The sequence below is a fragment of the Bos javanicus genome, chromosome 5 (assembly GCF_032452875.1).
Source record: "Bos javanicus breed banteng chromosome 5, ARS-OSU_banteng_1.0, whole genome shotgun sequence".
Lineage (NCBI taxonomy): Eukaryota > Metazoa > Chordata > Mammalia > Artiodactyla > Bovidae > Bos > Bos javanicus.
The window spans coordinates 84,987,636-85,014,965 of NC_083872.1; the positions used below are offsets into that span (position 1 = coordinate 84,987,636).

At 38.9% G+C, this 27,330-nt stretch overlaps 1 protein-coding gene across 11 annotated transcripts in view; it reads left to right on the forward strand.

Annotated features, from left to right (window-relative positions):
* The window catches only part of LMNTD1 (lamin tail domain containing 1), a 491,035-nt gene that overhangs the window by 459,446 nt on the left and 4,259 nt on the right, over window positions 1-27,330 (forward strand). For 10 of the 11 annotated variants that reach the window (XM_061417580.1, XM_061417579.1, XM_061417584.1 and 7 more), the window contains 4 exons: window positions 3,009-3,195; window positions 4,215-4,334; window positions 8,476-8,690; window positions 9,652-9,817. In XM_061417580.1, coding sequence (XP_061273564.1) covers window positions 3,009-3,195; window positions 4,215-4,334; window positions 8,476-8,690; window positions 9,652-9,817 — 688 coding nt within the window. Of the gene's footprint in view, window positions 1-3,008; window positions 3,196-4,214; window positions 4,335-8,475; window positions 8,691-9,651; window positions 9,818-22,840; window positions 22,905-27,330 lie in introns of all 11 variants that reach the window. The other variant, XM_061417578.1, reaches the window with a different exon arrangement.

Sequence of the window (27,330 nt, forward strand, 5' to 3'; positions counted from 1 at the left end):
GAGACTCAGGTTCGATCCCTGGGTTGGGAAGATCCCCTGGAGAAGGAAATGTCTATCCACTCCACTATTCTTGCCTGGGAAATCCCAGAGACAGAAGAATCGGGCAGGCTACAGTCCATGGGGTCGCAAGAGTTGGACACAACTTAGTGACTAACCTACCACCACCAAGAGGCTGAGAATTTAATCAGAGACTTTGGCAGTCTCACAAGACTGGATGAATAAAAACTGAATTTCAGGGCCTGTCAAGAAGGAGGGTCATCCCAGATTTTCAGTTATGACTTCAAAAATACATCCAATAGTAAGGCTGTATTCAAAATAAATGTCTGGTCACCTGAAGAAATGCAGTTCCAATATTGTAGAGAAGTGGGAAGAAGCGATCCCACGGCCACTTTATGTGTGTGACATGAGAACTCGCTAAAGAAGGACGTTCACTTCACTCAATGAAGCCTGTACTTAAAACTCTAATTCCACCTGCACATACATGCAAGCACCTAGCATAAATTCTTTGTAATATGTGATACTTTATTAATGTATTAAAGATTACAACTAGCTAAATTTATTGTCACTATGTATATAATGTTTTGAAGTAACATGTATTTTTATAAAATACTGTTTGGTTGGGGAAAAGTTGCCTTAATGTTTGAAATGTGTGAATTTTTTGGAACTTACTGGACAGAATGATTTAACTTTTAGCTACATTATTTTCAGATTTAGTATTTTTAATGGTGGCATGTTTTGGTTCTTAAATTTTTTGCTTCTTAAACTAATAAGACCCTGACCAAACAATATACTCCTCATTTCTGTGGGTTACAACCCATGCATTCAAAAAGTAAAACTCAGATTCTAATTTTTATATCATAGATTCTTCAGATAAAACATTTAATTGATGAAGCACTGCATAAGAACATTATAAAGTTTTATTTTCTAGTGTTCCTCTTACATAATTGCTGCTATGTAGATGATCTCTAATGTATACATAATATTTAAATTATGAGTAATGTTGATAATGCCATTTATCATGTTTTAAAAACAGTACACAAAAATGTTGTCACCTTATGTATTTACACCTTTCATACAGAGAGTGACCATATTCAGCCTTTTTGGTTAAATGCCACATCCAAAGACTCATGGCAGTATGTTACAGATTAAAGCATAATCAAACAAAAAAAACCCCACCCTGTTAATTTAGTTTAATTTGAAACTGTATATAGTATTATATATTTGCTAGGAATTTGATATTTGGAGAGAAGAAAGTATAGCTGACCCTTCATATGGAAAATATTTGAAAAAAAATTCCATGAAATTCCAAAAATCAAAACTTGAATTTGCTACTCATCTTCAACTATTTATATAGCACTTACATTATATTTGGACTTCTCTGGTGGCTTAGACAGTAAAGAATCTGCCTGCAATGCAGGAGCCACAGGTTTGATCCCTGGGGGAGGAAGATCCCCTGGAGAAGAAAATAGCAATCCACTCCAGAATTCTTGCCTGGAGAATTCCATGGCCAGAGGAGCCTGGCAGGCTGCAATCCACGCGGCCACAGAGAGTTGGACTGAGTGACTAACACCGCTAGTAATTTGGGCCAAAGCTTAGTGTCAAATTATTTTACACCCTGATTGGGTTAAAGTGATTTCCCCCCAATGTCGATGGCTGCCAGAGCTAAAGTAAATCCTCTGTGGACTGAGAAAACATTATACATAGCTTTATATTACCTCTGCAAAGTTCAATATATTATATTGATACTAGGCACTAAGTCAAACGTAACAAGATATAGTAAAACTTGACCCAAAGCTAAGATTAAAAATGAACACAAAAAACAAGCCTAGGTGATCCAGATATTATGGTTATCTGATAGGGATTTTTAAATAACATTGACTAAAATGGTCAAGAAATTAAATGGCAAGATAAACGTTTTTAGCATAGAATTGGAAACTAAAATTAAAGAATCAATAGGAAATTCTAGAAATAAAATAAATCCAATAACAGAAATTACTATTTCAAAAGTATATGAGTTTAACAATATATTTGATGCAACAGAAGAGAGAATTATTGAACTGGAACATTCTCAGAAAAAAAAATCAAGACTGAATTATAGAGAACAAAGAGATTAGGGAGAAAAAACAGAAAAAAATAAAACCAAGCATAAGGACAAATTAGGCCAACATTTTAAAAAATCTAAATTCTTGCAATTTTCATTAAGGAGAAGCGAGATTGAGGTAGAACAGTACTGGTGGAAGTACAGCAGAGAATTTGCCTTCCTATGGCGTCTTTGGACTTCCTAGGTAGAGTTAGTGGTAAAGAACCTGTCTGCCAATGAAGGAGACTTAATGAGATGCAGGTTCAATCCCTGGGTCAGGAAGATCTGGAGGAGGACATTGCAACACACTCCAGTATTCTTGCCTGGAGAATCCCATGGACAGAGAAGCCTGGCAGGCTACAGTCCATAGCGTCGCACAGTCAGGCATGACTGAAGCAACTTAGCATAGCATGGCATGGCATGACATCTTTAGGGCTTCCCTGGTAGTCCAGTGGTAGAATCTGTCTTGCAATGCAGGGGATACAGGTTAGACCCTGGACCAGGAAGATCCTTTGGAGAAGGAAATAGCAACCCACTCTAGTATTCTTGCTTGAAAAATCCCATGGACAAAGATGGTGGGACAGAGGAATTCTGTGAGCTATATCCATCCATGTCCACAAAGAGTTGGACATGACTTAGCAACCAAACACCAACAATGGCATCTTTACCTTGGTATGTGAAGCATTTTTTAAAGCTTTCTTTAAATATTTTATATAAAAATAATTCTTTTCCACAGATAAACATGCAGAACTAAGAAATCACACCATTTGCTTAGGGCACAAAATACACTATTTCAACATGGAATTTGTCCAACAGAATACAGTGCTCAGCAACAACTTCCAAAGCATATTTATTTTTCTGTTCTTAAAGTGAGCTAAAGACCCTCTCTTCTGAATGCAATTTGTAATCTTTGCATTTTATTTGCTAGTGCTGTTGGAGACATTAAAATAGCTGAGGTGAATGTCAAGGGTTTATTCGTGAAGCTCATTAACTCTTCCCCCGACAAAGAGCTGGAAATTGGAAATCATACTCTCCAACAAAATGTGGGTGGACAAACAATCTCTCTCTACCGATTCCTTCCCGGTATCATAATGCAGGCCAATTCCACAGTAACCGTGAGTATAAGATATAAATACTATGAACTAGAATTGTACAGGAAAAACTCCATTTCCCCAGTCAGACTGTGGCTTAAGCACTGGTGGTTTCTTTGATCTCTCTGTTAACTGTGACTTTGGGGTTGTTGTTAGTTAATTGTGTCACTTTGTCCATCTCTGAAAATAAATTCTCATAATTAAATTTCTGTAGCTTTCTTCAATTTGGCATACAATACTTTGTGTTTTTATGCTTTAACTATCAAAATGAAATATCTAAGTTCTTAAAACTAAGCAGCATAGTCTTTAAAAGAAAGGAAAGAGAAGGTTTCCTTAGGTGATACTAAAGAGCTCCTCCCTCTTTCTCAGGCATCCCTCTAAACTACATACACTAGCTTTGCAGTTATACAACTTGACATTACAGATTATTGTTGTTGTTCAGTCTTTAAGTCATGTCTGACTCTTTGCGACCCTATGGACTGCAGCATGCCAGGCCTCCCTGCCCCTCACCATTTCCCGGAGTTCGCCCAAGCGTGTGTCCATTGAATCAGTGATGCTATCCAAACATCTCATTCTCTGCCAGCCCCTTTTCCTTTTGCCTTCAATCTTCCCCCAGCATCAGGGTCTTTTTCAATGAGTCAGCTCTTCGAATTAGGTGGCCAAAAGATTGGAAATTCAGCTTCAGCATCAGGCTTTCCAACAAGTATTCAGGGTTGATTTCCCTTAGGATTAACTGGTTTGGATGTCGATATATTTTAAAGACCTCTGGGACTTCCCTGGAGGTCTAGTAGTTAGGACTTCACCTTCGGATGCAGGGGCTGCAGGTTCAATCCCTCATTGGGAAGCTAAGATCCCACATATCTTGAAGCCAAAAAACCAAAACATGAAACAGAAGCAACATTATGCCAAATTCAATAAAGACTTTTTTTAATCTTAAAAAAAAAAACTCACCTGTTTAAAAGATGTGTTGCAATAACTCTTACAGTTATAAAACTACATTGAACTCCACTGGCAACTGTCATTAACAAAATCTTTTCTTACAGGTCTGGACAGCAGCATCTGAAGTAAAGCATCAGTCACCATCTGATTTTCTTTGGAAGGAACAAAACAGGTTTCAAACAGGCCCAAACTGTACAACAATCCTGTGCAAACCTAATGGTGAAGTCAGTGTCCAGTCCTTAATAATGGTTTTTAATAAGAACGGATAGCTCTGCTTGTGTCCTCCCTTCCCCTCTTAGCTCGCTCAATGAGTTTTTCATCTTTAAAAGCTTGGAAAGAACCGTCACTAACTGTCATAACATGTCAGGCAAATCAGTAGCAGCCTCTCTTGAGTGCCAAAGAGGTGCTTATAGTTTGGCAAAGATAATTTTAATATCCTGTATTTCTAGAAGCAACTTCAAGTTTCAGAATCAAGCATGGATTTTATTTATGGCATTCAGCCTTCTCCTGAAGAGAAGGATGAGAAAGGAAGGAACTACATGTGGGCTTTTTTCTATTAGTTTCTTCATTTCTCAATTGCTTGTCGAGATTCTTCTCTATTCCCAGGGCTGTGATAAGTGTGATAAATGTTGGGAATATAACACAGGTCAAGATTCCTACTCTCAGAGGACTATAGACTCTAACTTGTAGCGACTATGTAATTTATTCGGGCTTCCCAGGTGGCGCTAGTGGTAAACAATCTGCCTAACAATGCAGGAGACGCAAGAGACGCTAGGTTGATCCCTGGGTGGAGAAGATAGATCTGCTGGAGGGGGAAATGGCAACCCACTCCCAGTATTCTTGCTTGGAAAATCCCATGGACACAGGAGCCTGGTGGGCTACAAGTCCACTGGGTAGCAAGGAGTTGGTCATGACTGAGTGACTAAGCACACACACACATTATACTTTATTCACTGTAAAATTAAGTCTACTAGAAATAAGTCTATGATTCAGGAGGGAGGGGGCCTTTTTTTAAGGTCACATCTTATTGGAATTTCCACCCCACGGTAAAGCAATCAGCATTGTTTAATTCAAATAGAAAATATTTCCATTAAATACACTAAGGTGTGACGTTGTCAATCAAAAAACCCTAATATAAGCACAAAATTCTCCCCCTTTTTTAAAAAAACAATTAATTCCTGTTCTCACCTCAGTGATCCTGGATCTCACTATCTGAAGTTGGCAGACAAATTTTCCTTGAAATTAGACATGCTGAAAAACAGACAGATCCAAGCTTTCTTTGCGATCCTGGAATGGCTTTGTGTTGATATAACTTGTGTGTTGAAAATAATTTATATTTTGTGGGAAAAGTTACAGAACCTGAAATCTGACTAAAACAAGAGTAGACAATGACATAGTAGACAATGACATAGATTAGAATAGGTCCTGAGTCTGGACTTGAAAAATACTCTTTTAAAAAAAAGTGTGGCAAAGAGAAGTTATATCGTTGTTCAGTCATATCATCGTTAAGTCACTAAGTCGTGTCTAACTCTAAAAATAGAAACCTAAATAAAGTATGACAGACTGCTTTTTGGTTCATCACTAACTTGCCAATGGTTAATATTCAATCAGCTACAAGCCATATGGTGTAATATAAAGGTAGATTTAGTCCTGCTCCATCATGAGTTTATGTAAGATTATGTAGTACAATCACTATGATTCTATGAGGCTACTGATTTTTAAACAAGGCTAGATTTTTTTCACCAACCACATTTTTGTCCTATATGATTTGTAGCCTCTACATTACATGCCAAAAATGTAATAGGCATCTCATATGACTGAATGCCTTGAATTTTCCCAATACGTTGTTCTCAGAAAATATGGAGCAGCGAATTCCAGTGCTGTAGCGGCTCATGAAGGGCTGCTTATATGCGCATTATCTCCTTTGATTCTCAGATTAAGCATTTTACAGAGGAAGAAACTGGGGCTTGGAAAGTTAAATGGCTTTCTCAAGGTCACATAACTGGCAAAATGGCGAAAGTAAAATACAACCAGACATTCCAACTCCAAAAATTTTTCTGTTAGGTACTAAAAATAGCCCACAAGGTTCAGATGGTCAACATTTCAGAAGTGAGATTAAAATTGTATCATTTTATTTGATCACATTATCATTATCAGTAGATATTTTTAAGTCCCTTATAATACAGGAAGAAATAAAATATTGCTCTTGGCTAGGAAAGGCTTACAATCTAATTGAGAGAGATTTTACTCAAAAGATGATTAACATATTTTCCACAAAAATATCTATTTGAGCTGCAAAAGAGGAGAATCCCTAACTGATGACCTGAACCAAAAGTGGGGTTTCCTGCTGTGATCTATGAAATTAAATTTAGAAAAAAAATCTTTTATCTTTCTCTTTCTTTGCCTAGCTGAACTTGCCTTGTGTTGTCTTTACGTGTGTTTAACTTATCAAGGCAAACAGAGGGTTTTTCAAAGGATACAACATCAATCTAAGCCTCTATAATTTTATAAACTAAAAACAAAACACAAGAACAAGTAGATCGTTTGTGTATACTGCAGTGCTTAACTTTCTCTGTTGAACAAAGACATAATTATCAGTCCCTACACAAGATTTTTCTGAATGATTTTTACACATATATGTTGTATACATGCCACATATTCAGGAAACCAAAACAAACTGCCCACCTAGGATTCTAGCTTGGAGATCGTGGTTTCCTCTTCATGTCTTTAGTTTTAACACCCATTTCCCATCTCAAATAATATATGTATGTATTTATATATGTTTGTGTGTGTATATGCTAGTCACCTGGGATTTCTTTGGAAGGAATGATGCTAAAGCTGAAACTCCAGTACTCTGGCCACCTCATGCAAAGAGTTGACTCATTGGAAAAGACTCTGATGCTGGGAGGGATTGGGGGCAGGAGGAGAAGGGGACGACAGAGGATGAGATGGCTGGATGGCATCACTGACTCGATGGATGTGAGTCTGAGTGAACTCTGGGATATGGTGATGGACAGGGAGGCCTGGCGTGCTGCGATTCATGGGGTCACAAAGAGTCAGACATGACTGAGCGACTGAACTGAACTGAACTGATGCTAGTCACTCAGTTGTGTCTCTTTGTGACCCTGTACACTATAGCCCGCCAGGCTCCTCTGTTCGTAGAATTCTCCAGGCAATAATACTAGAGTGAGTAGCTGTTCCATTTTCCAGGGGAGTTTCTCCAGGGATCAAATCCAGGTTTGAAGATGAAACCCTGAATTGTAGGAAGATTCTTTACCATCTAAGGTGGATTCTTTACCATCTGAGCCACTAGGGAAGCCCATATTTATATTATCTAATATATATTTTATATTTATACTATATTTAACATATAATATGTTTAATATTGTTGCTGTTTAGTCACTGAGTCGTGTCTGATGCTTTTATGACCCCATGGACTCTAGCCTTCCTGGCTCCTCTGTCCATGGGATTCTCCAGGCAAGAATACTAGAGTGGGTTGCCACTTCCTTTTCCAAGGGATCTTGCCAACCCAGGGACTGAACCTGTATCTCCTGCCTTGCAGATGGATTCTCTGCCACTGAGCCACGGGGGAAGCCCCATATTTAATATATGTATTTATATTATATTTACTCTATATAAATTATTATATAAATATATAATATACAAATATATTAACTAATAAAATTTAACTTATTAATATAACTTTTTGCACAGTTCCTTTTAATTATGAAATTCAGTAGCTTAACTGAATCTCATAATGCCATCATATAGCCACCACCTTCCCCATTTTATATATGAGGATACTTTCCAAGGGAGTAAATGATAACCTGCCTGAGGAGATGCAGCTTGAAATTTTCAGAGTCGGAAACTAAGGCAGGATGTCTCACTATAGCCTCATTGTGTGTTTCACTAATCATTTCACAGTACATAAATGACATTACAGTTTGACTGAAATTTTATCGCAATGAGCGTGAAGTGAAGTGAAGTGAAAGTCACTCAGTCGTGTCCGACTCTTTGCGACCCCATGTACTATACAGTCCATGGAATTCTCCAGGCCAGAATAGTGGAGTGGGTAGCCTTTCCCTTCTCCAGGGGATCTTCCCAACCCAGGGGATCGAACCCAGGTCACCTGCATTTCAGGCAGATTCTTTACCAGCTGAGCCACAAGGGAAGCCCAAGAATACTGGAGTGGGTAGCCTATCCCTTCACCAGAGGATCTTCCCAACCCAGGAATCAAAACAGGGTCTCCTGCATTGCAGGCAGATTCTTTACCAACTGAGCTATCTGGGAAGCCCGCAATAAGCCTATGTCATTTTAAAAACCTAACTCTAATAGTATTTAATATTAATGAATCATTTTTGTTAGGCTGTTGCCTGGTACACTCCCATTCACTGGAAGCAAGCGTGGGAGAAATTAGAGACTGACATCGAATTTGACAGATGCTCAATAATAAGTGCAACCCCTCAAAGGCACATGTTTCATTGGCCAGCAGTTGTAACTACGAGTAAAGAAAAACAAGATCAGTGTAAGCGAGATTCCTCAAAATGCCAGGTGGAACAAGTTCAAGCTTTTCTTAAGAGGTAAAAGTTGCTCTTTTTTTTTTCATCTCATTTTTGGCTGTGCTGGGTCATTGTTGCTACGCAGGCTTTTCTCTAGTTGTGGAGAGTGGGGGCTACTCTCTTGCGGTGGTACGCAGGCTTCTCATTGTGGCGGCTGCTCTTGTCGCACAGCACGGACGCTAGGGCATGTGGGCTTCTGTAGTTGCAGCACATGGGCTCAGTATTTGCTGCTCCCAGGTTCAAGAGCACAGGCTCAACAGTTGTGGCACATGGGCTTAGTTGCTCCTTGGCATGTGGGATCTTGCCAGATCAGGGATCGCATCCATGTCTCCTGGATTGGAAGGCAGATTCATTACCACTGAGCCACCAGGGAAGTCTGCTTGATTTATTTTTTTTTAATTGAGTCCTTCCCACAATTAATAAGGGTTGAACAGGTGGGAATGACTGGGTGACAATGTGATGAACAGATAAATTGATAAAGACAAAAAAAAAACACAAAAAACTTCTGTTTTAAATAGGAACCATAAAAACCATAATAGCTTTTATGTTTTGAAACATGAAAACACAGAGCAAGCAGAGACACACTCATGAGAAAATAAAGGCTGGCAATTTCCACAAGTTGATATTAAGACCCGCTCTGGTTGTTTCATTTCATAGCAGCCCTTCTGTTAGAGGTTAGGCCAAGGAGCAGTGCAGAGAGGAAGTCACCACCATGCCTTTCATAGTGTTTAGGTGGAGGAAGATTTGCATCATCTAGAACTTTCATCTTGGATCAAGAGCTGGCTGTGGCTGAAAGTACAGAATTTATGTTATTTATATGTAGTCAAATGCTTCTGATATAATAACAGTGATGCCCACAAGACTGGAAAAGCCATGCTCTCTGATCTTGGAACATGCTTTCACTCTAATGGAGCCTTCATTATTCACATCACTGGATGAAGTGGCTTTTGAGTTCAATTTGGGCTCAATTTTTCTTTTACAGAGAAAAAGAAATCCCACCAACCCTTTTCCCCACTCGCAGCCCATGGTGCCGCAGTCCTAATGTCCCTGCACACCCCTACTGTGCACTGACCAAAGCTTACAACACCTCCGTGACTGAACACAGCTTAAACAGACAGCTCAGGTCAACCCGGACTGATCCAGTCCAGGTAGGTCAAAGGGAAACTATTCCAGTGGAGGGTAAGTGATGTATGTGTGTGTGTAAACTAGTAAAAATGTGGTTAAGTAGTAAAAGTGTTTAAAATTATTCATATCCTCAAGAATAGATGGCCTCTAAAGTCAGTACCATGAGCTTGTTGACTTATGTCCATTCGGGTTTTCCATGCAGTGGCGCGGAAAACCCCAAACAAACTTTTAGCCAACCTAGTACTCCTGCTCTAGCACAGTGTCTGAGTTACTGCTGTTGCTGTTCAGTTGCTAAGTCGTGTCCGACTCTTCGAGACCTCATGGACTGCAGCATGCCAGGCTTCCTCTGCTTCACCATCTCCAGCAATTTGCTCAGATTCATGTCCAATGAGTGGGTAATGCTATCTAACCACCTCATCCTCTGCTGGCCCCTTCTCCTTTGGCCTTCAGTCTTTCCCAGCATCAGGGACTTTTCCATTGAGTTGGCTCTTTGCATCAGGTGTCTGAATGCATCATCAAAAGAACATCATGAACAACAAGAGGACATAGGACTCTTTAAGTGTTGTCAAAAGTATATTTTGTTTCTCATTAGACAGAATAAATGGGACCTATAAGTTAAGCTGTGCTAAAAAAAAAAATCCATTTTTTCTCAACACATTCTAATATTAATCCCAAATTCTTACTTTTTTTTCAACCAGAAGTTTCTTATATAAGTCCTTTAAGTAAAGCTTTTAGAGTTGGTGTTATTAGCCCAGGATCTGTTCGTGGACTTTAGGAAGTCCACGAATCTGTTAAACTTGGAGAAAAAAAAAAAGTAAGCCTATGTGATATTTTCTGGCAAGAAATTTCACAAGGTTCACCAGGAGCTCCCAAATAATTAATAACTGATTAGATATGGTGCCAGATCCTAAGCTTTCATATAGTAGCTAAATCCTGGAGAAGTTAAAATTATTTACAAACATATTTAGCAGAAAGATGCTTTTTTAAGTGAAATCTTGGGCAGAATCCCAATACATGAAATGGATGAAAATAGACCCATCCAAGTTGAAGAAAAGTGATTCCCACTACCCACTATAGCTATCTTCTTCTTTTATTTACTCATTTATATACATTTTGGCTGTGCTGGGTCTTAGCTGCCATGCATGGGCTTTCTCTAGTTTCAGTGAATGGGGGCAACTCTCTAATTGTTGTGCTCGGGCTTCTCATTGCAATGGCTTCTCTTGTTGCAGAACTCAGGCTCTAGGGTGCTTGGGCTCGGGAGTTGTGGTGCATGGGCTTAGTTGCCCTGTGGCATGTCAGATCTTCTTGGACCAGGGATCGAATCCATGTCCCCTGCATTGGCAGGTGGATTCTTATCCTCTGCACCACCAGGAAGTCCCATCCATTTTCTTCTCTCCTTCTTCCCTGTGACCTCTGAGGCACTTATTTGGAATCACAGGATTCTGTACACTCAGTACGAAAACCACCATGCTAGTATGCTAAATGCATGCTAGAAATAGCACCCCCCAAAATAATGCCTTTTAGAAGTGGAATGATGGAAATTCTGTAAATTCCTAAATATATTCCATTTCATAAAATTAAGTTTCCTATGTCTTTGTGTCTGAGTTGCTTCATCTATAAAGTATGAGATTTGGATCTGAAATTTAAAAAGCTTTTTCAGCAATAAGTTATATGTGTATATATATATATATATATATATATATATATATACACATTTAATATACATATATATTTTATAGATACACATTTTTAGGACTTTATGACTTAGACTTGAGATTTTAAGAAGTATCTTCATGTTTTTCTCCAATTAATGATAGCCTTCACTTATTCTCAACAACTTGTTTACCAAAGAAATTTGACTTCAAATTTTCTTGATACACCTTTCTATAGTGTTGGCAACTTACATTGAGTATTCAGTAAATTTTTTGTTCAACATAAATTGCACTGTATTTGTATATTATAAAGTGATAATTTTAAAAATTTATTTATATTTTTTTCTGTGCTGGGTCTTTGTTGCTGCACTGGGGTGTTTTCTAGTTGTGGCCAGTGGAGGCTACTTTTTGTTGCAGTGTGAGGTCTTCTCGTTGTGTGGCTTCTCTCACTGCGGTGCTTTCTCTTGTTGCAGAATATGGACTTCAGGATGCACAGGCTCAACAGTTGCAGCTCACAGGCCCCAGAGCACAGGCTCAGTAGTTGTGGCGTACAGGCTTAGTTGCTCTGCAACATGTGGGATCTTTCCAGATCAGGGTTCAAACCTGTGTCCCCTGCGCTGGCTGGTGGACTCTTAACCACTGGACCACCAGGGAAGTCCCATGTAATGATAATTTTAAAAGACAATTGCTTTAATGCTTTCAGGGTGTCTGTTCATTACATACCTTTAAAATTTTCTGTTCATTAAATTTTCGCTATTAACAGATATACATCAGAATTTTAAGAGGTTTTCTTTGACTTCAGTTGAGAAAATTGCAAATATATTAATTCATAAAATATATTGTATAATTGAAATATTTTAATTTACATAAGTAACACTAAATACGGCACATGACATATAGTAATTGTTTAATGCATGTTGATGAAGGACAGAGTAGGTGACACTGAAGGTTTTTAAAGACATATCTTCTAGAGTTTTGTCTGCATTTTAAAAGATAATTTTAGAAGCAGTGTTGAAAATGAAATGGAGTGGAAAATATTCCAAAATCTAGGAGGAAAGAAGGAAGGAAGGAAAGAATAGAGGAGGAAAAATAAGGAAAAAAAGAACAAAGCAGGTTTGAAAAAAAGACGGGACAAGAGTTGTAATTTGAGTCCCAAAAGGACAGGAGAGTAAGATTGGGGCAAGAGTTATATTTAAAGAGATAATGACAAAAGTCTCAAAAACCGATGAAAGACATCAAGCCACAGAATCACGAAAAATAAATTCTAAGCAGCACAAATTCAAAAGTAGCTCTATATTATAATAAAACTTTAAAAAACCAAATACTGGAAATCTGAAGACTAGGGAATGATATCTTCAGTGTGCTAATGTGCTAAAAGAACTACTATCCTAAAATAGAAAGATACGTGTGAGTGCATGGCTGAGTCACTCTGCTGTGTACCTGAAACTGTCACAACATTATTAATCACTATACTCCAATGTAAAATACAAAGTTTAAAAAAAAATTAAAAGAACTATTATCCTAGAGTTCTATACCAACTAAAAATCAACTTCAAAGTATGAGATGAAACAAAGACATTCTCAGGCCAACAAAAACAGAATTAATCATCCACAGACCACATTAAGAAAATACTTCAGCTGGAAAGAGAATGATTCTAGAAGGATACACAGAGATGCTGGAAGAAGTGAAAAAAATACAGAGTCAAAACATGGTTCAACATAAATGAATATTCACTACACAGAACTATACTAAGATTGTCTTGTGGGGGGTAAAATAGAGAATTTAAATACGTAACAGCTGTGTTAGTTTCCCAAGGCTACTGTAACAAAGTACTACAAACTCGGCGGCTTAAAACAAATCTATTCTCTCACTGTTCTCGAGACTAGCAGTCTAAAAGCAGGTTTTCAGCAGCGTCACACTATCTCTGAAGGCTTTAGGGGATTATCTTCCTTGCCTCTTCCTACCTTCTGCTGGTTGCCAGCATTCCTTGGTGTTCCTTGTCTCATGGATTGCATCACTCTAACCTCTGCCTCCATCTTTCCACAATCTGTGCGTCTGTATCCATATTTCCTTCTTCTTATAAGGACATCAGTCATTGAATTAGGGCCCACTCTAATCTACTAGAAATCCGTCTTAACTTGATTACATCTGCAAAGACTCAATTTCCAAATTAAGTTATATTCACGACTTCAATCAAGAGGTTAGGACATATACATATACATATACATTTGGAGGGATACTACTTAACCCAAATAACAACATCAATAGCACAAAAATTAGGAGTGGAGAAAATGGAGTTAAAGTACTCCAAACGTCATGATTTGTTGAGTAAGTTGTAAAAATATCCATTTATATTAGACTTTAGTAAACCAATTATGCATGTTGGAATTTAGGATAAACACTAAAAGAATAGTATATGAAATGTTGTGTTTCCGGCATGATGTATGCCATACTTTCATTATCATTCAGTTCAAAATATATCCTAATTTTCAGTGTGATTATCTTTGATATGTGGGTTATTTGGAGATAATATATCACAAAGTTTATTTCAAGAATGCAAAGTTGACTCCAACTTTGAAAATTAATTAACAAAATAAAAAAGAAAATTATAACCATCTCAATAGATAAAATTCAAATATACTTTCTTTTATGTCTACAAAATTCCTATCATAGTAAATGGTAAAGTAATTGAAGTTTTCCCCCTGAGATCCAGCTCAAGGCAAGAATTTTCATTGTGACAATTCCCACTCAGCATTGTACTAGAAGTCTGAGTGCAATAAGGCAATAAAAATTAATTAACAAATATCCCATAATTCATCAGTTTTAGTCCCAGGAATCGTATATGCCTAACAAATAGACACATATGTGGACCAAATGACAAAGACAATAATGATCACAGCAACTCTTTTTGTAGTAGGCAAAAATTAGGAGCAATACTTGGAGATCAAACCAGTCAATCCTAAAGGAAATCAGTCATGAATATTCATTGGAATGACTGATGCTGAAGCTGAAACTCCCATACTTTGGCCACCTGATGCAAAGAACTGGCTCATTAGAAAAGACCCTGATGCTAGGAAAGATTGAAGGTGTGAGGAGAAGGGGACGACAGAGGATGAGATTGTTGGATGGCATCACGGACTCAATGGACATGAGTTTGAGCAAGCTCCAGGAGTTGGTGATGGACAGAGAAGCTTGGCGTGCTGCAGTCCATGGGGTCGCAAAGAATCAGACACAACTGAGTGACTGAACTGAACTGAGAAGCAATACAGTTGTTCATTAACAATATCATGGATTAATTATATATTAATACAATCCCATCAGCAATGAAAATGAACTACTGTTATATGCAATAATACCAATGAATCATATAAGCATGATATTGAACAAAAGATGCCAGTCTGAAAGGAACACGCAAAATATGATTTCATTTATATAAAATTCAAAAACATGAAAATTAAACCATGGTGTTAAAGGTCATAATAACATTATCTCTGGAAGAAAGAAGGAAATAGTCCTTGGCACTTAAACAAAACTGCTTCTAGAATACTAACAATGTTCTGATTCTTGATCTGAGTGGTGTTTACATGAATCACTGTTTTTATCATGCTGTGCAGTTATGACTTGTGAACTTTTCTGCAAGTAAGTTATCCTTAAATAAAAGTTTATTTTTAGAAGCTTAATAACCAAAAAAGGCATATTAGAAAGGAAAGGAAGCATAGTTACAGTAATGAACCCTGACAGCTTATATCTTGTCTAGGAAGGAGAAAGAAAACCTAAAATTATAGACCATTTATTAATATTTAAAATGAATAATATTCAAAGCAATATTCACTTTCAATATTAATAATATGAGGCACATTTAGTATAAGAGAAAAATAGTCTTACCTGAAAACATATCTAAGCATATCAGTATATTGCAATGTATTAGTCTTATGATAGTTCCTCAGAGCTCAGTTATTTCCAGAAACACTCATGGCAAAGATGGCTAATTACTGCCCCTAAACTATTGTTCCTTTAGACACAAGACCCATAGGTCCAGGGAAACCTAAACTCATGGCCACCAAGAATAAAGCCTGTTTTTCTTGGTCTTTGCAGCTAGGCAGGACAATGTGTCTACATTCTGTAGGATGGAACGTGAACAGAAGTTGTGTACACAGCATCTGGATCATGGCCCTGGACAGTGCGCTCCTCTGTGTCACCTCTGTACCATGAGTACAGAGTGGAGCTGCCATATTTCAACCTAGGGATGAAGCCATGTGTTGAGGATGCAAACGCCATCCTGAACGCCTGTTGGCACATCTCCAGACTAAGTGAGAGAGAAACCATCTTGTGTAGGCCATGATTATGTCTGAACCTGATGGCCCACATGGGGTCACTACCATTTAGTTTTACTTAATAGACTATTGGCCAGAAAGAAAGCAAAGCAAAATTCTCAGCTAGATAACACATTTTAAGATAATTAGGTAAATTTGAATATAGAATGATTAGATTTGACAAATCTTTGTTCTTTCCTTAGGTGTGTTTATTGTGTTGCAGTCATATTGATTGTTCTTAGATCAAATACAGAATCTTTGGTTGATTCCTAGTGGTTTGGTGTGACATAAGCATGGATAGATAATGCAAATGTGCCAAACTATGAATTATTGAATCTGGGTGACAGGTATACAGATGTGCTTGTGTTATTCCTTCATATTTCCTGCATGTTTGGAATCATCCACAATAAGAATTTGAAAAAATAAAACAAGTAAAACATTTTTGATAGAATGTAGTATGCACTTGGCATCCCACTCCAGTACTCTTGCCTGGAAAATCCCATGGATGGAGGAGCCTGGTGGGCTGCAGTCCATGGGGTCACTAAGAGTCAGACACGACTGAGCGACTTCACTTTCACTTTTCACTTTCATGCATTGGAGAAGGAAATGGCAACCCGCTCCAGTGTTCTTGCCTGGAGAATCCCTGGGATGTGGGAGCCTGGTGGGCTGCCATCTCTGGGGTCGCACAGAGTCGGACACGACTGAAGTGACTTAGCAGCAGCAGCAGCAGCAGTATGCACTTGGAGCTATCAGAGCACTGACTGCAGCATAAAAGACTCATTCTTGGAAACATTAAAGGCCCTCAACAAAGCACATGTGTTTGCATTGTGCTGTCACCATTGTTCCCAGACCAAGCGTATGCTTTCATCTTGCTGAGAAGAGCCAACTGACTATGGACAACTTTATCAACTTTCTTCTGTTAATTCAAATGGCAAAACTAGTTGGAAGAGAATATCCTACAGACACTGCTACAAGCTAACAGTGTGGGTGTGTGTACTGTTTGAGGCATTTTCAGTTCAGTTCAGTTGCTCAGTCATGTCCGACTCTTTGCCACCCCATGAATTGCAGCACATCAGGCCTCCCTGTCCATCACCAACTCCCAGAGTTCACTCAGACTCACGTCCATCGAGTCAGTGATGCCATCCAGCCATCTCATCCTCTGTTGTCCCCTTCTCCTCCTGCTCCCAATCCCTCCCAGCAATCAGGGTCTTTTCCAATGAGTCAACTCTTCGCATGAGGTGGCCAGAGTACTGGAGTTTCAGCTTTAGCATCATTCCTTCCAATGAACACCCAGGGCTGATCTCCTTCAGAATGGACTGGTTGGATCTCCTTGCAGTCCAAGGGACTCTCAAGAGCCTTCTCCAACACCACAGTTCAAAAGCATCAATTCTTCAGTGCTCAGCTTTCTTCACAGTCCAACTCTCACATCCATACATGACCACTGGAAAAACCATAGCCTTGACTAGATGGACCTTTGTTGGCAAAGTAATGTCTCTGCTTTTGAATATGCTTCTAGGTTGGTCATAACTTTCCTTCCAAGGAGTAAGCGTCTTTTAATTTCATGGCTGCAATCACTATCTGCAGTGATTTTGGAGCCCCCCAAAATAAAGTCTGACACTGTTTCCACAGTTTCCCCATCTATTTCCCATGAAGTGATGGGACCAGATGCCATGATCTTTGTTTTCTGAATGTTCGGCTTTAAGCCAACTTTTTCACTCACCTCTTTCACTTTCATCAAGAGGCTTTGTAGTTCCTCTTCACTTTCTGCCATAAGGGTGGTGTCATCTGCATATCTGAGATTATTGATATTCTCCCGGCAATCTTGATTCCAGCGTGTGCTTCTTCCAGCCCACTTTATTTGCTCACTAATGCATTTACCTACCATCTGTGATCCATATTGCACATTGCGGTGTGTTCATTTTAGCTGAGGACTCAACAGCTGCTACCATCTTCCATACCAATGTTGTTATAGTGTTGTTTTGTTGCTAAGTCATGCCCTACTCTTTGGCAACCCCTGGTGGACTTTGTCCACCAGGCTCCTCTGTCCATGGGGTTTCCCAGGCAAGAATACTGGAGTGGGTTGCCATGTCCTCCTCAGTTGATCTTCCCAACCCAGGGACTGAACTTTCGTCTCCAGCATTGCAGGTGGATTCTTTGCCACTGAGCCACCAAGGAAGCCCATTATTATAGTAAGAATGACAATAGCGTTCCTTGATTTCTGAGGCTTACAAAGCCACACTTTAAAAATCAATTAAAAAACAGATGAAACCAGAACATAGATTATGCAGGAATGAAACAGTTAAAATTTCATCAGTGTAAGCTCTATATTTAGATCACATTCTTGGTTTTTTACTTTAGTTTAGACTGTGGGCCATTTCTGACTCATTACAGTTCAATAAACTCAGCTTTATCTGTCCTGAGATCAAAGTGTTTTTCTCCCATAAGAATATACTTCCAATCCGTAATGGTAACAAAGGGAAAAAATGCATCCTCCATATTAGTGTCTGTTCTGGTTACTCCTGTTTAGACTTGTATTGCATTATTTACATTTATCAGATTAAGAATTTAGAATGTCAAATGTCACTTTTCTGTGAATGGCCATATTTTCAGTTAATATCATATATATGTATACATATATATATATATATGTGTGTGCGTGTGTCTATACATATATACAGATGGCAGTATTAGTCAACAGTATTACTATAATTGATACACAGAAATTTTAAAACAAAACTTGACTGTCATGTGGAGTATAGAAGGCCAATTAGTTGGACCTTTTAAAGTCAGACTGAGTAGAAAATAATTGCTTGTAAGAATATTACAAAATGCCAAAGGTTTCTCTTCATTTTTTATTATTGAATAATAGCATCAAGAAAAGGAGGAACTTTTATAAGAAAAATTATATTAAATAATATGTTTAAAAGTAATGATTTTTCTCTTCTGCTGCTTGATTTCAGAAGATTTAGATTGTAATATCACTATAACTTCTGTAGGAGTTTCTTTTAAAAAATAGAAAGGAGAGAACCATTTATGCGTCTCTTCTTTTTTTTTGTGTGTGTGTAATAAAGTTTTATTAAAGTATAAAGGAGATAGAGAAAGCTTCTGACATAGGCATCAGGAGGGGGCAGAAAGAGTACCCGCTTGCGAGTGTTAACAATGAAGTTATATAATCCAAAGAATATCTGGAGGTTGTAAAGACCTCATCAGACCTACTCCCATAATTTACATTTTAAGATAACACTGTCCTTAGGCAAGATACATCCTTGTAAAGACCAGATCTACTCCCATAATTAACATTTTAAGATAACAGAAGGTTGAATCCAAAGACTGTCCTTAGGCAGGATACATTATTGTTATATAATCCTAAGGAATGTGGAGAAAGAAAAAAAGTTTGCCCTTTCTTCCTCCTTGAGAATTCCAGACCCCTCTCTCCTTGGGGACCCCTAGACTCCCTATCAACCTGCCTAGGAACTGACTCTCTCATTCCCCCTTTTCTTTTAGGAGAATTATGTTGCCTAGGGAAAAGGGGCGTCATTCTCGTTCCGTAACTACTTCCGAGCTGACAAGGGGCATTGTCCCTAAATTGGTGAGGCAACATATTCTCCTAATCCTCATATTGAGGATATCTGATCCAGGGACCCCAAATAGTAGTTGGAGGAAACTACAGCAGTAGCAGGAGTTTGAGCAACCATTTGTAACTTAAAAGCTTTCATGCGGCTAGAAACAATTCCAGTTATACAATTATAGATGTAGGGAGCAAAGAGCAAAAACAAAACAAAAAAGCAGAATCAAAATTAAAAGTCACATTATGTCCATAGTTAAAGTGCAAAGTGTTGCACCAGTCCATTTTAGGGTTGGTAGATGTCATCAGATGAAGAAGAGGCATCGCATGTGATTGTTGTCGAAGGTATTCACAGACTTGGAGAAAGTCTTTTCCTTGAAGTGGGGATGTCCACCACGGGAAGCCTTCCACTGACCAAGAGGGGAGTGCTCCACAGACCCAACAGTTAGACCGATTGTGGAATGCAGCATAGGAGTGAGCCCAGAACAGGAAGACATTGTCTTGAGGATCAAACGGCAGACTCAGGATTTTTGGAGTCAGCAGAAGTAGACTCACATAGATTATCAGGCCCATCCGCTGCCCTTTGCTTAACTCTAGAGCTCGGGTCAGGGCCACAAGCTCCACCAACAGAGCACTGGTTCCCTGGGGGAGAGATTTTGTTTCCAAAACCTGTTCAGCGGTCACCATGGTGTAACCTGCTTTACGCTTTCCATCCCGAACAAAAGAACTGCCATCTGTAAATATTTCCATGTCAGGATTGTCTAATGGGGTATCCTTTAGATCCTCCCGAGCTGCATAGTTCAAAGTTAGGAATTGAGAACAATCGTGATCAGGTGTTTCATTTTCCTTCTCAGGAAGGAAAGTGGCAGGATTTAAATTTCCACAAACTTTAAGCTTAGTTACTGGTCCTTCTAACAACAATGACTGATACTTAAGAAGCCTACTGTCTGTCTCTTCTTACAGCTGAAATAAATGTTTGTTTAATGACCATATAAAGAATTCCAAGATATTAGCCCTAATGATAAAATGATTGGGTAACTTCATGACTAGATCTTGTATTTCAAAACATTTCAACATTATAAAACAGAAGTATTTTAAAGTTATGAAAGATTATAATCTAATTTATGAAAATACATCATTAATGACCCCTTGCTTCAGAAAAGTAAAAATACTATTTTTGGAAGTCAAAATATTCAGATTAAAGTTACTAGGTGCTAAATATTTCAGGATCAAATAACCCAAGAAATTACCACCATCACACTCTGAAATGGAAGCACTACCAGTAATAATCCCATCATTAAAATTCAAGAAATTATAGATGGGAATTTTCTGTAAGTGTTTGCAGCTCTAAAATACAAAACTCTGCTGAAGAACAAGGTTTTGGGGTGCAATTCAAAACCTTCATCTTCAGGCTTGTCATTCTGGAAGCACACACGTAAAATATTTACAAGAGTGCTTCATGCCAACAAATTGCTCCAGAAGATGAGAAGCGATGGCTAGATTGTTCTGCCTAAACCATTGCCTGTGTAAGGAAAATATCTTAGAAGCCTGTTTATATTCCAGGTCCATAACTCACTGTTCAGAAAGTTAACACTGTGATGTGCCAAACAGCATCCTGATTCATTAGATTTAGAAACCTATTAGTGGCTAAGAGAATCACTGTGTTAACCAGCAACACCCTGTGTTTTTGTTATTCTTTCTTGCACATCACATTTTCACACTTTGTAATCAGTTCAGTTCAGATGAGTTCAGTCACTCAGTCATGTCCAACTCTTTGCGACCCCATGAACCACAGCATGCCAGGCCTCCCTGTCCATCATCAACTCCCAAACCCATGCCCATTGTGTTGGTGATGCCATCCAATCATCTCATCCTCTCTCATCCCCTTCTCCTCCTGCCCTCAATCTTTCCCAGCACCAGGGTCTTTTCAAATGAGTCAGCCCTCCACATCAAGTGGCCAAAGTATTGGCCTAGAATGTCGACGTTCACTCTTGCCATCCCCTGTTTGACCATTTCCAATTTGCCTTGATTCATGGACCTAACATTCCAGGTTCCTATGCAATATTGCTCTTTAAGCATCGAACCTTGCTTCTATCACAGGTCCCATCCATAACTGGGTATTGCTTTTGCTTTGGCTCCATCCCTTCATTCTTTCTGGAGTTATTTCTCCACTGATTTCCAGTAGCATATTGGGCACCTACCGACCTGGGGAGTCCATCTTTCAGTGTCCTACCTTTGGCCTTTTCATACTGTTCATGGGGTTCTCAAGGCAAGAATACTGAAGTGGTTTGCCATTCCCTTCTCCAGTGGACCACATTCTGTCAGACCTCTCCACCATGACCCGTGCGTCTTGGGTGGCCCCACACGGCATAGCTTAGTTTCATTGAGTCAGACAAGGCTATGGTCCACATGATCAGATTGGCTAGTTGTCTGTGATTGTGATTTCAGTCTGTCTGCCCTCTGCTGACCTCTCTCAGCACCTACTGTCTTACTTCAGTTTCTCTTACCTTGGATGTGGGGTATCTCTTCATGGCTGCTCCAGCAAAGTTCAGCTTCTGCTCCTTACCTTGGACGTGGGGTAGCTCTTCTCGGCTGTTGCCCCTGATCTTGGACATGGGGTGGATCCTCTCAGCCATGCTTGTGGGCTATCAAATACTAGCAATTCACTTGACAATTCTTCTGAACTCACAGAGAAGGAAAAGAGATAGGCATGACTGAGCAGCTTCCCTAGAGTGGTCTTTTCCAGAGGAGTGCATTGTTATCTGCACCTAAAATATTATTTTTCTTTCCTCTCTTGTTTTATAAGAATAAAACAACATTTCATCTCTGGGCTAGAAGTAATTTATACTTGGGATCATCCATCCAGTACTATTTCAGTTTGATACGCTTGGTTTTTTCTATGTAGGAATTATATTTCAACAAAGTGACTTTCAGTCCCTGCCCAAATAGATGGAAGTGAGGGAGGCCACCACCCTACCCTGGTGATGAATAGTCAACTCATTCATCACCAGCATAGAGCCACCTAAATTGGCAGGCTAGGTGGTGTCTGCTTCTGTCCACACATCTCCTTGTATTAATAACTCTCTCCTGATGCAACCTTATTTCTGAACCTCCCTTCACTGGCTACTGCATCATTGTGGCTGCTGAAACTGTAGAAAGCATTTGAGGAATTTTACATGCTGGTAAAATTATTCTGCAACCTCAGTTTTTAAAAATACATCTTCAAGATATTTTTTCTCTCAAAGTTTTAATTATATCTTGAAATTTATGTTCCCTTTTAAAATGACTCAAAGTTTGGACTTACCAATCAAATAATACTTTTCCAGTGGTATTTAAACACTTTGATTCAAGTTACTATTAAATATTGTCCTTATACCTTAGATTTTTACCTTCAAATGAAAATAATCCTTTGGTTGTTAGTTTATTCCAGGGTTTATTTTAATGTGGAAAAAATAATGCTCAGCATATAGGATCTTGCCCATCTGCCTAACCTCGAGCCTTTTTTGGGGTTTGCAGAGATCAAGAAAAAACAGGACATCTGAGTTACGAAAGCAATAGGCAGTCGATTCAACATCTATAGGTGAGTATATAGAGATATTGCAAATTTGCCTTCTTTGCAGAAAAAGAAAGCTAAAATAATTTGTAGATACATCTTTAGAAGCCATCAGATCATGGAATTTTTTCATATATCTGTAATGATTAATTTTCTGTTAAATATTTATGTTGCTTTTGGAGCCATCAATTTTTGTCATCTCTGTTGTATGATAAACTTTCTAAGAATGAGAAACAGAGAAATAGCACATCTTTACTTTTTGCCTTCATCCTACCTTTTATATCCTCATCCTATCCTAGTTGATGGGTAAGAGTGACTGAAATTCAGAGTCAGTTAGAATACTTACAGAAATGCTCTGTGATGACCTAGAGGGGTGGGATGGAGGTGGGGGTGGGAGGGAGGTTCAAGAGGGAGAGAATATATGTATATTTATGACTGATTCATATTGTTGTACAGAAGAAACCAACACTTGTAAAGCAATTGTCCTCCAAATAAAAATAAATTCAAAAAAGTTTTAAAACCTCAAACATTAAAAAAAAATAATAACAGCCAATGTTGGCAAGGATGAGGAGAAACCTCCATTCTCATTCATTGCTAAAAAGAGAAGAAAGTCCTTTCCAAACTTTAAAAACCATTTTGCAGCTATACCAGTACATTTTAGTTCCTATGAGCAACAAAGTATTAATAGTATAAAAAACTTATTCTGGTTAAGGAGACTGTGGAAGCTGTGTTATTGTGTATCATTTAAATGGTGATGAAAGAGTAGGAGCTCTGGCCTCTGCTATTTAGATGATAAATGACTACATTGTTTAACCAGTCACTTCCTACCTTGCCTCATCTTTTTCGTGCTGATATTTACATCTAAGTGATATCTACAATGACTTTCTGTTTTATAAGTGGTTGTGTTTAAACTCTTGTCCCAAGAGCTGATGACAAGACAATTTGGGGTCAAGGACTCTTTTTGGTCAGTATCCTTCTTTAGTTGACATCCTTTGTTGCTCTAGTCCATGACTGATCTACTTATATGTCTTATTGATCTTTTTTTCTGATGAAGCTTTGTGTTTACTCCTTGATTTCAGAGTAAAGCTGCAGGCACTGGATCCCTAACTTGCTAATATTCTAGACTCTGCTGACAAAAATGACTTAACACTACTACCCTACACAGCCTGCTGGCCTTTCATGGTCCCACTCGTCACCCATGTCTATGTACCAACCTGCCGAGTTTTCTCTGGTTGCTCAGCTGCTAGTTTCTTTCAGTTTGTCCCTTCCTCGGTTTTTCCTGATCATCTTCTTTTTTTCTGAATGTTACCTACTCTTACACAAGTCCACTCTTTCCATTTCTATAGCCTCGTTATCTTTGAGCTTCCAACCTCTTAAAAACATGATGGCTGCCTCTTCCTATTCCTCCGGGAAGTCATCTTCTCAGACACTTCTCATAAAACATCAGGGCTGTAAAAGAATTTAATTTAGCTACGTCATTCTAGAGTGAAAGAAACGGAAGTCTGTGGAGACAAGTTTATCAACATTCACCTAGTAATCAACCACAAGGCCAAAATTAAGGATTTTTTCATTGCAAAGAACTGGAGAATCCAGCCTTGGCCCCCACTGATATAATTTCCACTCCCAGAAGTCTTCTAGACTTCTAGTCTATCTACACTGGAATCCGTTTCTTCCAGCTGGCATAGCCCTGAGCAGGGGGGTCATTGAAATGCAGAGGATGGGATCTGAAATCTGCCACAGGCATTAGCAACCAGCACTTCTATACTTCAATTACCCTTCACTTCCTGTAACCAGAAGGGAATTGCACTGCATACTCAAAATGCAGATGAGATGGAATAGGGACGTTATATTCAAAACAAAAACAGGACTTTGTTCTAGTCGGTTTTGGTTGGAAAAACCTGTTCTAAATCCTCTCATGGGATATTGAATAACATAATTTTGGCAAAAGTTTTTAACCTTTGTTGGTCTTCTTCAGGCATTATTCTGCTTAACTACCATGGTCACAGAGCTGTTCTCTGAGCCTCTCTGTGGGAAATCCTTTGGTAGCTCTGAGGTTTTTTGTACCTACTCTGTTGAAAAGTCCTAGTTTTCTTGAGACGCCTTTCTTTTGTTTTCTCAGAGCCTCCATCCCCAACTGGTGACATCTTTAGGATGGATCATTAATGTGCTCTCAAATATTTTCTGAAGCTTTTAGTGGGAGCAAAATTTTACTTCATCTGTCAGTGAACGACTTCTGTATTGCAGTCATATCTGGTGTGTCTGTTCTTAGAAAACTGTTCAAAGTCATTATTCAGTTCCCACTGGCATTCATAATCATTCCTTGGTGACTTATATTGTTATACATCTGTATAGGATTTCATGGTTTTCACATTATCTTGTTTGAACCTATGAGATATAGGTAGGGCTGATATTATCTCCATTTTATGGCTGTAGAAACTTCAGCTCAGTGATTCAGTGACTTTCCTAAAGTCACTAAGATAGTAAGTGGCAGAGTGAAGACTAAAATCTTAGCCTAATGCCAGTGCTCTTCCACATGACTCTACTAATCAAGCATGAAGATTGTCTTTGTCTGATTGCACCCCACCCACTTGTCTGAAAGGCAAAAACACCCCCCAAGTTTAGAAGTAGGACTAGAAAAAGACATCTTCATTCACATGAAAAAAGCAATTTGCTACCATGAGACTCTTAAGACATCTCCTTACACCAAAAAAGATTCAAGTCTTATTTCCAAAACTGCTAATTGAAGAATGTCAGTTACAAACACAGAAAATCAAAGTTCAATCTCCAGCATCTCTGACTGCTAATTACATTTTTACACTAACCACATTTCTATGCTACAACCAAATAAATCCATGCCTTGCACTTGGAGTCACAGCTCCCAGAAGCTCTTTGCTCAGTTCTTTGCAAGGAATGTGTGAGAGTTCTACTGTCTGACTAATGGGCCATGCAGATGGATGATGCCACAGAAGGCTGCAGAAATAGAACTCCTCACAGGTTAGAGTAGAGAACTTTGGCAAGGCCAAGTCATGTCTCTGTCTGCCACCTGCCCCATGAACTCTCAGACTTGCCATGAGACACTGAGGATCTAGAATGGAGAAAGAAGGAAGACAGATCAAAGGCAGAAGTGGAACTTGTTACATTTCATCGGTACTGTCCTCAAGAGTATGCCATTGCAAAAAAAAAAGAGAGAGGGAGAGAGTATTCAATTGCTTAGGACCTGGGAGGAGAGCAGCAAAATTGCAAACATGGCATACTAAGTTCATAATTGGCTAAAGTTCTTACACTTGTAAGGCACTCTTGTATTCAGTTCCGTTCAGTCGCGCAGTCGTGTCCAACTCTTTGCGACCCCATGAATTGCAGCACCCCAGGCCTCCCTGTCCGTCACCACTGTTGTATTAGGGCTCCTAAAAAAGTAGTACTGATAGAGTCCTTCCATGAACTGGTCTGTGTTCACACACCAGTTACTGTTCTAAATGGCCCAAACTGGACAGCTCAAACATGGGATGTCCTTCTTGTCCTCCTCTGAACCTTCCTTGGAACCCTGACAAGAACTTGTGAATATGTATGTTATCATTCAATCATGTCCAACTCTTTATGACCCCATGAACTACAGCATGCCAGGTTTCCCCATCCTTCACCATCTCCTGGAGTTTACTAAAATTCATGTCCATTAAGTCAGTGATGCCATCCAACCATCTCATCCTCTATCATCCCTTTCTCCTCCTACACTCAATCTTTCCCAGCATTAGGGTCTTATCCAATGAGTTGGCTCTTTGCATCAGGTGGCCAAAGTATTAGAGCTTCAGCTTCAGCACCAGTCCTTCCAATGAATATTCAGAGTTGACTTCCTTTAGGACTGAGTGGTTTGATCTACTTGCTGTCCAAAGGACCCTTCAAGAGTCTTCTCCAGCACCACAGTTCGAAAGCATCAGTTCTTTGGCACTCAACCTTCTTTATGGTCCAACTCTCACATCCATAGTTGACTACTGGAAAAACCATAGCTTTGACTATTCGGACCTTTGTTGGCAAAGTGATGTCTCTGTTTTTTAATGCATTGTACATTGTACATTGTCTAGGTTTGTCATAGCTATTCTTCCAAGGAGCAAGTGAATTTTAATTATGTGGCTGCAGTCAATGTCTGCATTGACTTTGGAGCCCAAGAAAATGAAATCTGACACTGTTGCTACTTTTTCCCCAACTATTTGCCATGAAGTGATAGGACTGGATGCCATGAACTTAATTTTTTGAATGTTGAGTTGTAAGTCAGCTTTTTCCACTCTCCTCTTTGACCTTCATCAAGAAGCTCTTTAATTCACTTTCTGCCACTGAAGTGGTATCATCTGCATATCTGAGATTGTTGATATCTCTCCCAGCAATCTTGATTCCAGCTTGTGAGTCATCCAGTCCAGCATTTCATATAATGTACTCTGCATATAAGTTAAATAAGCAGGGT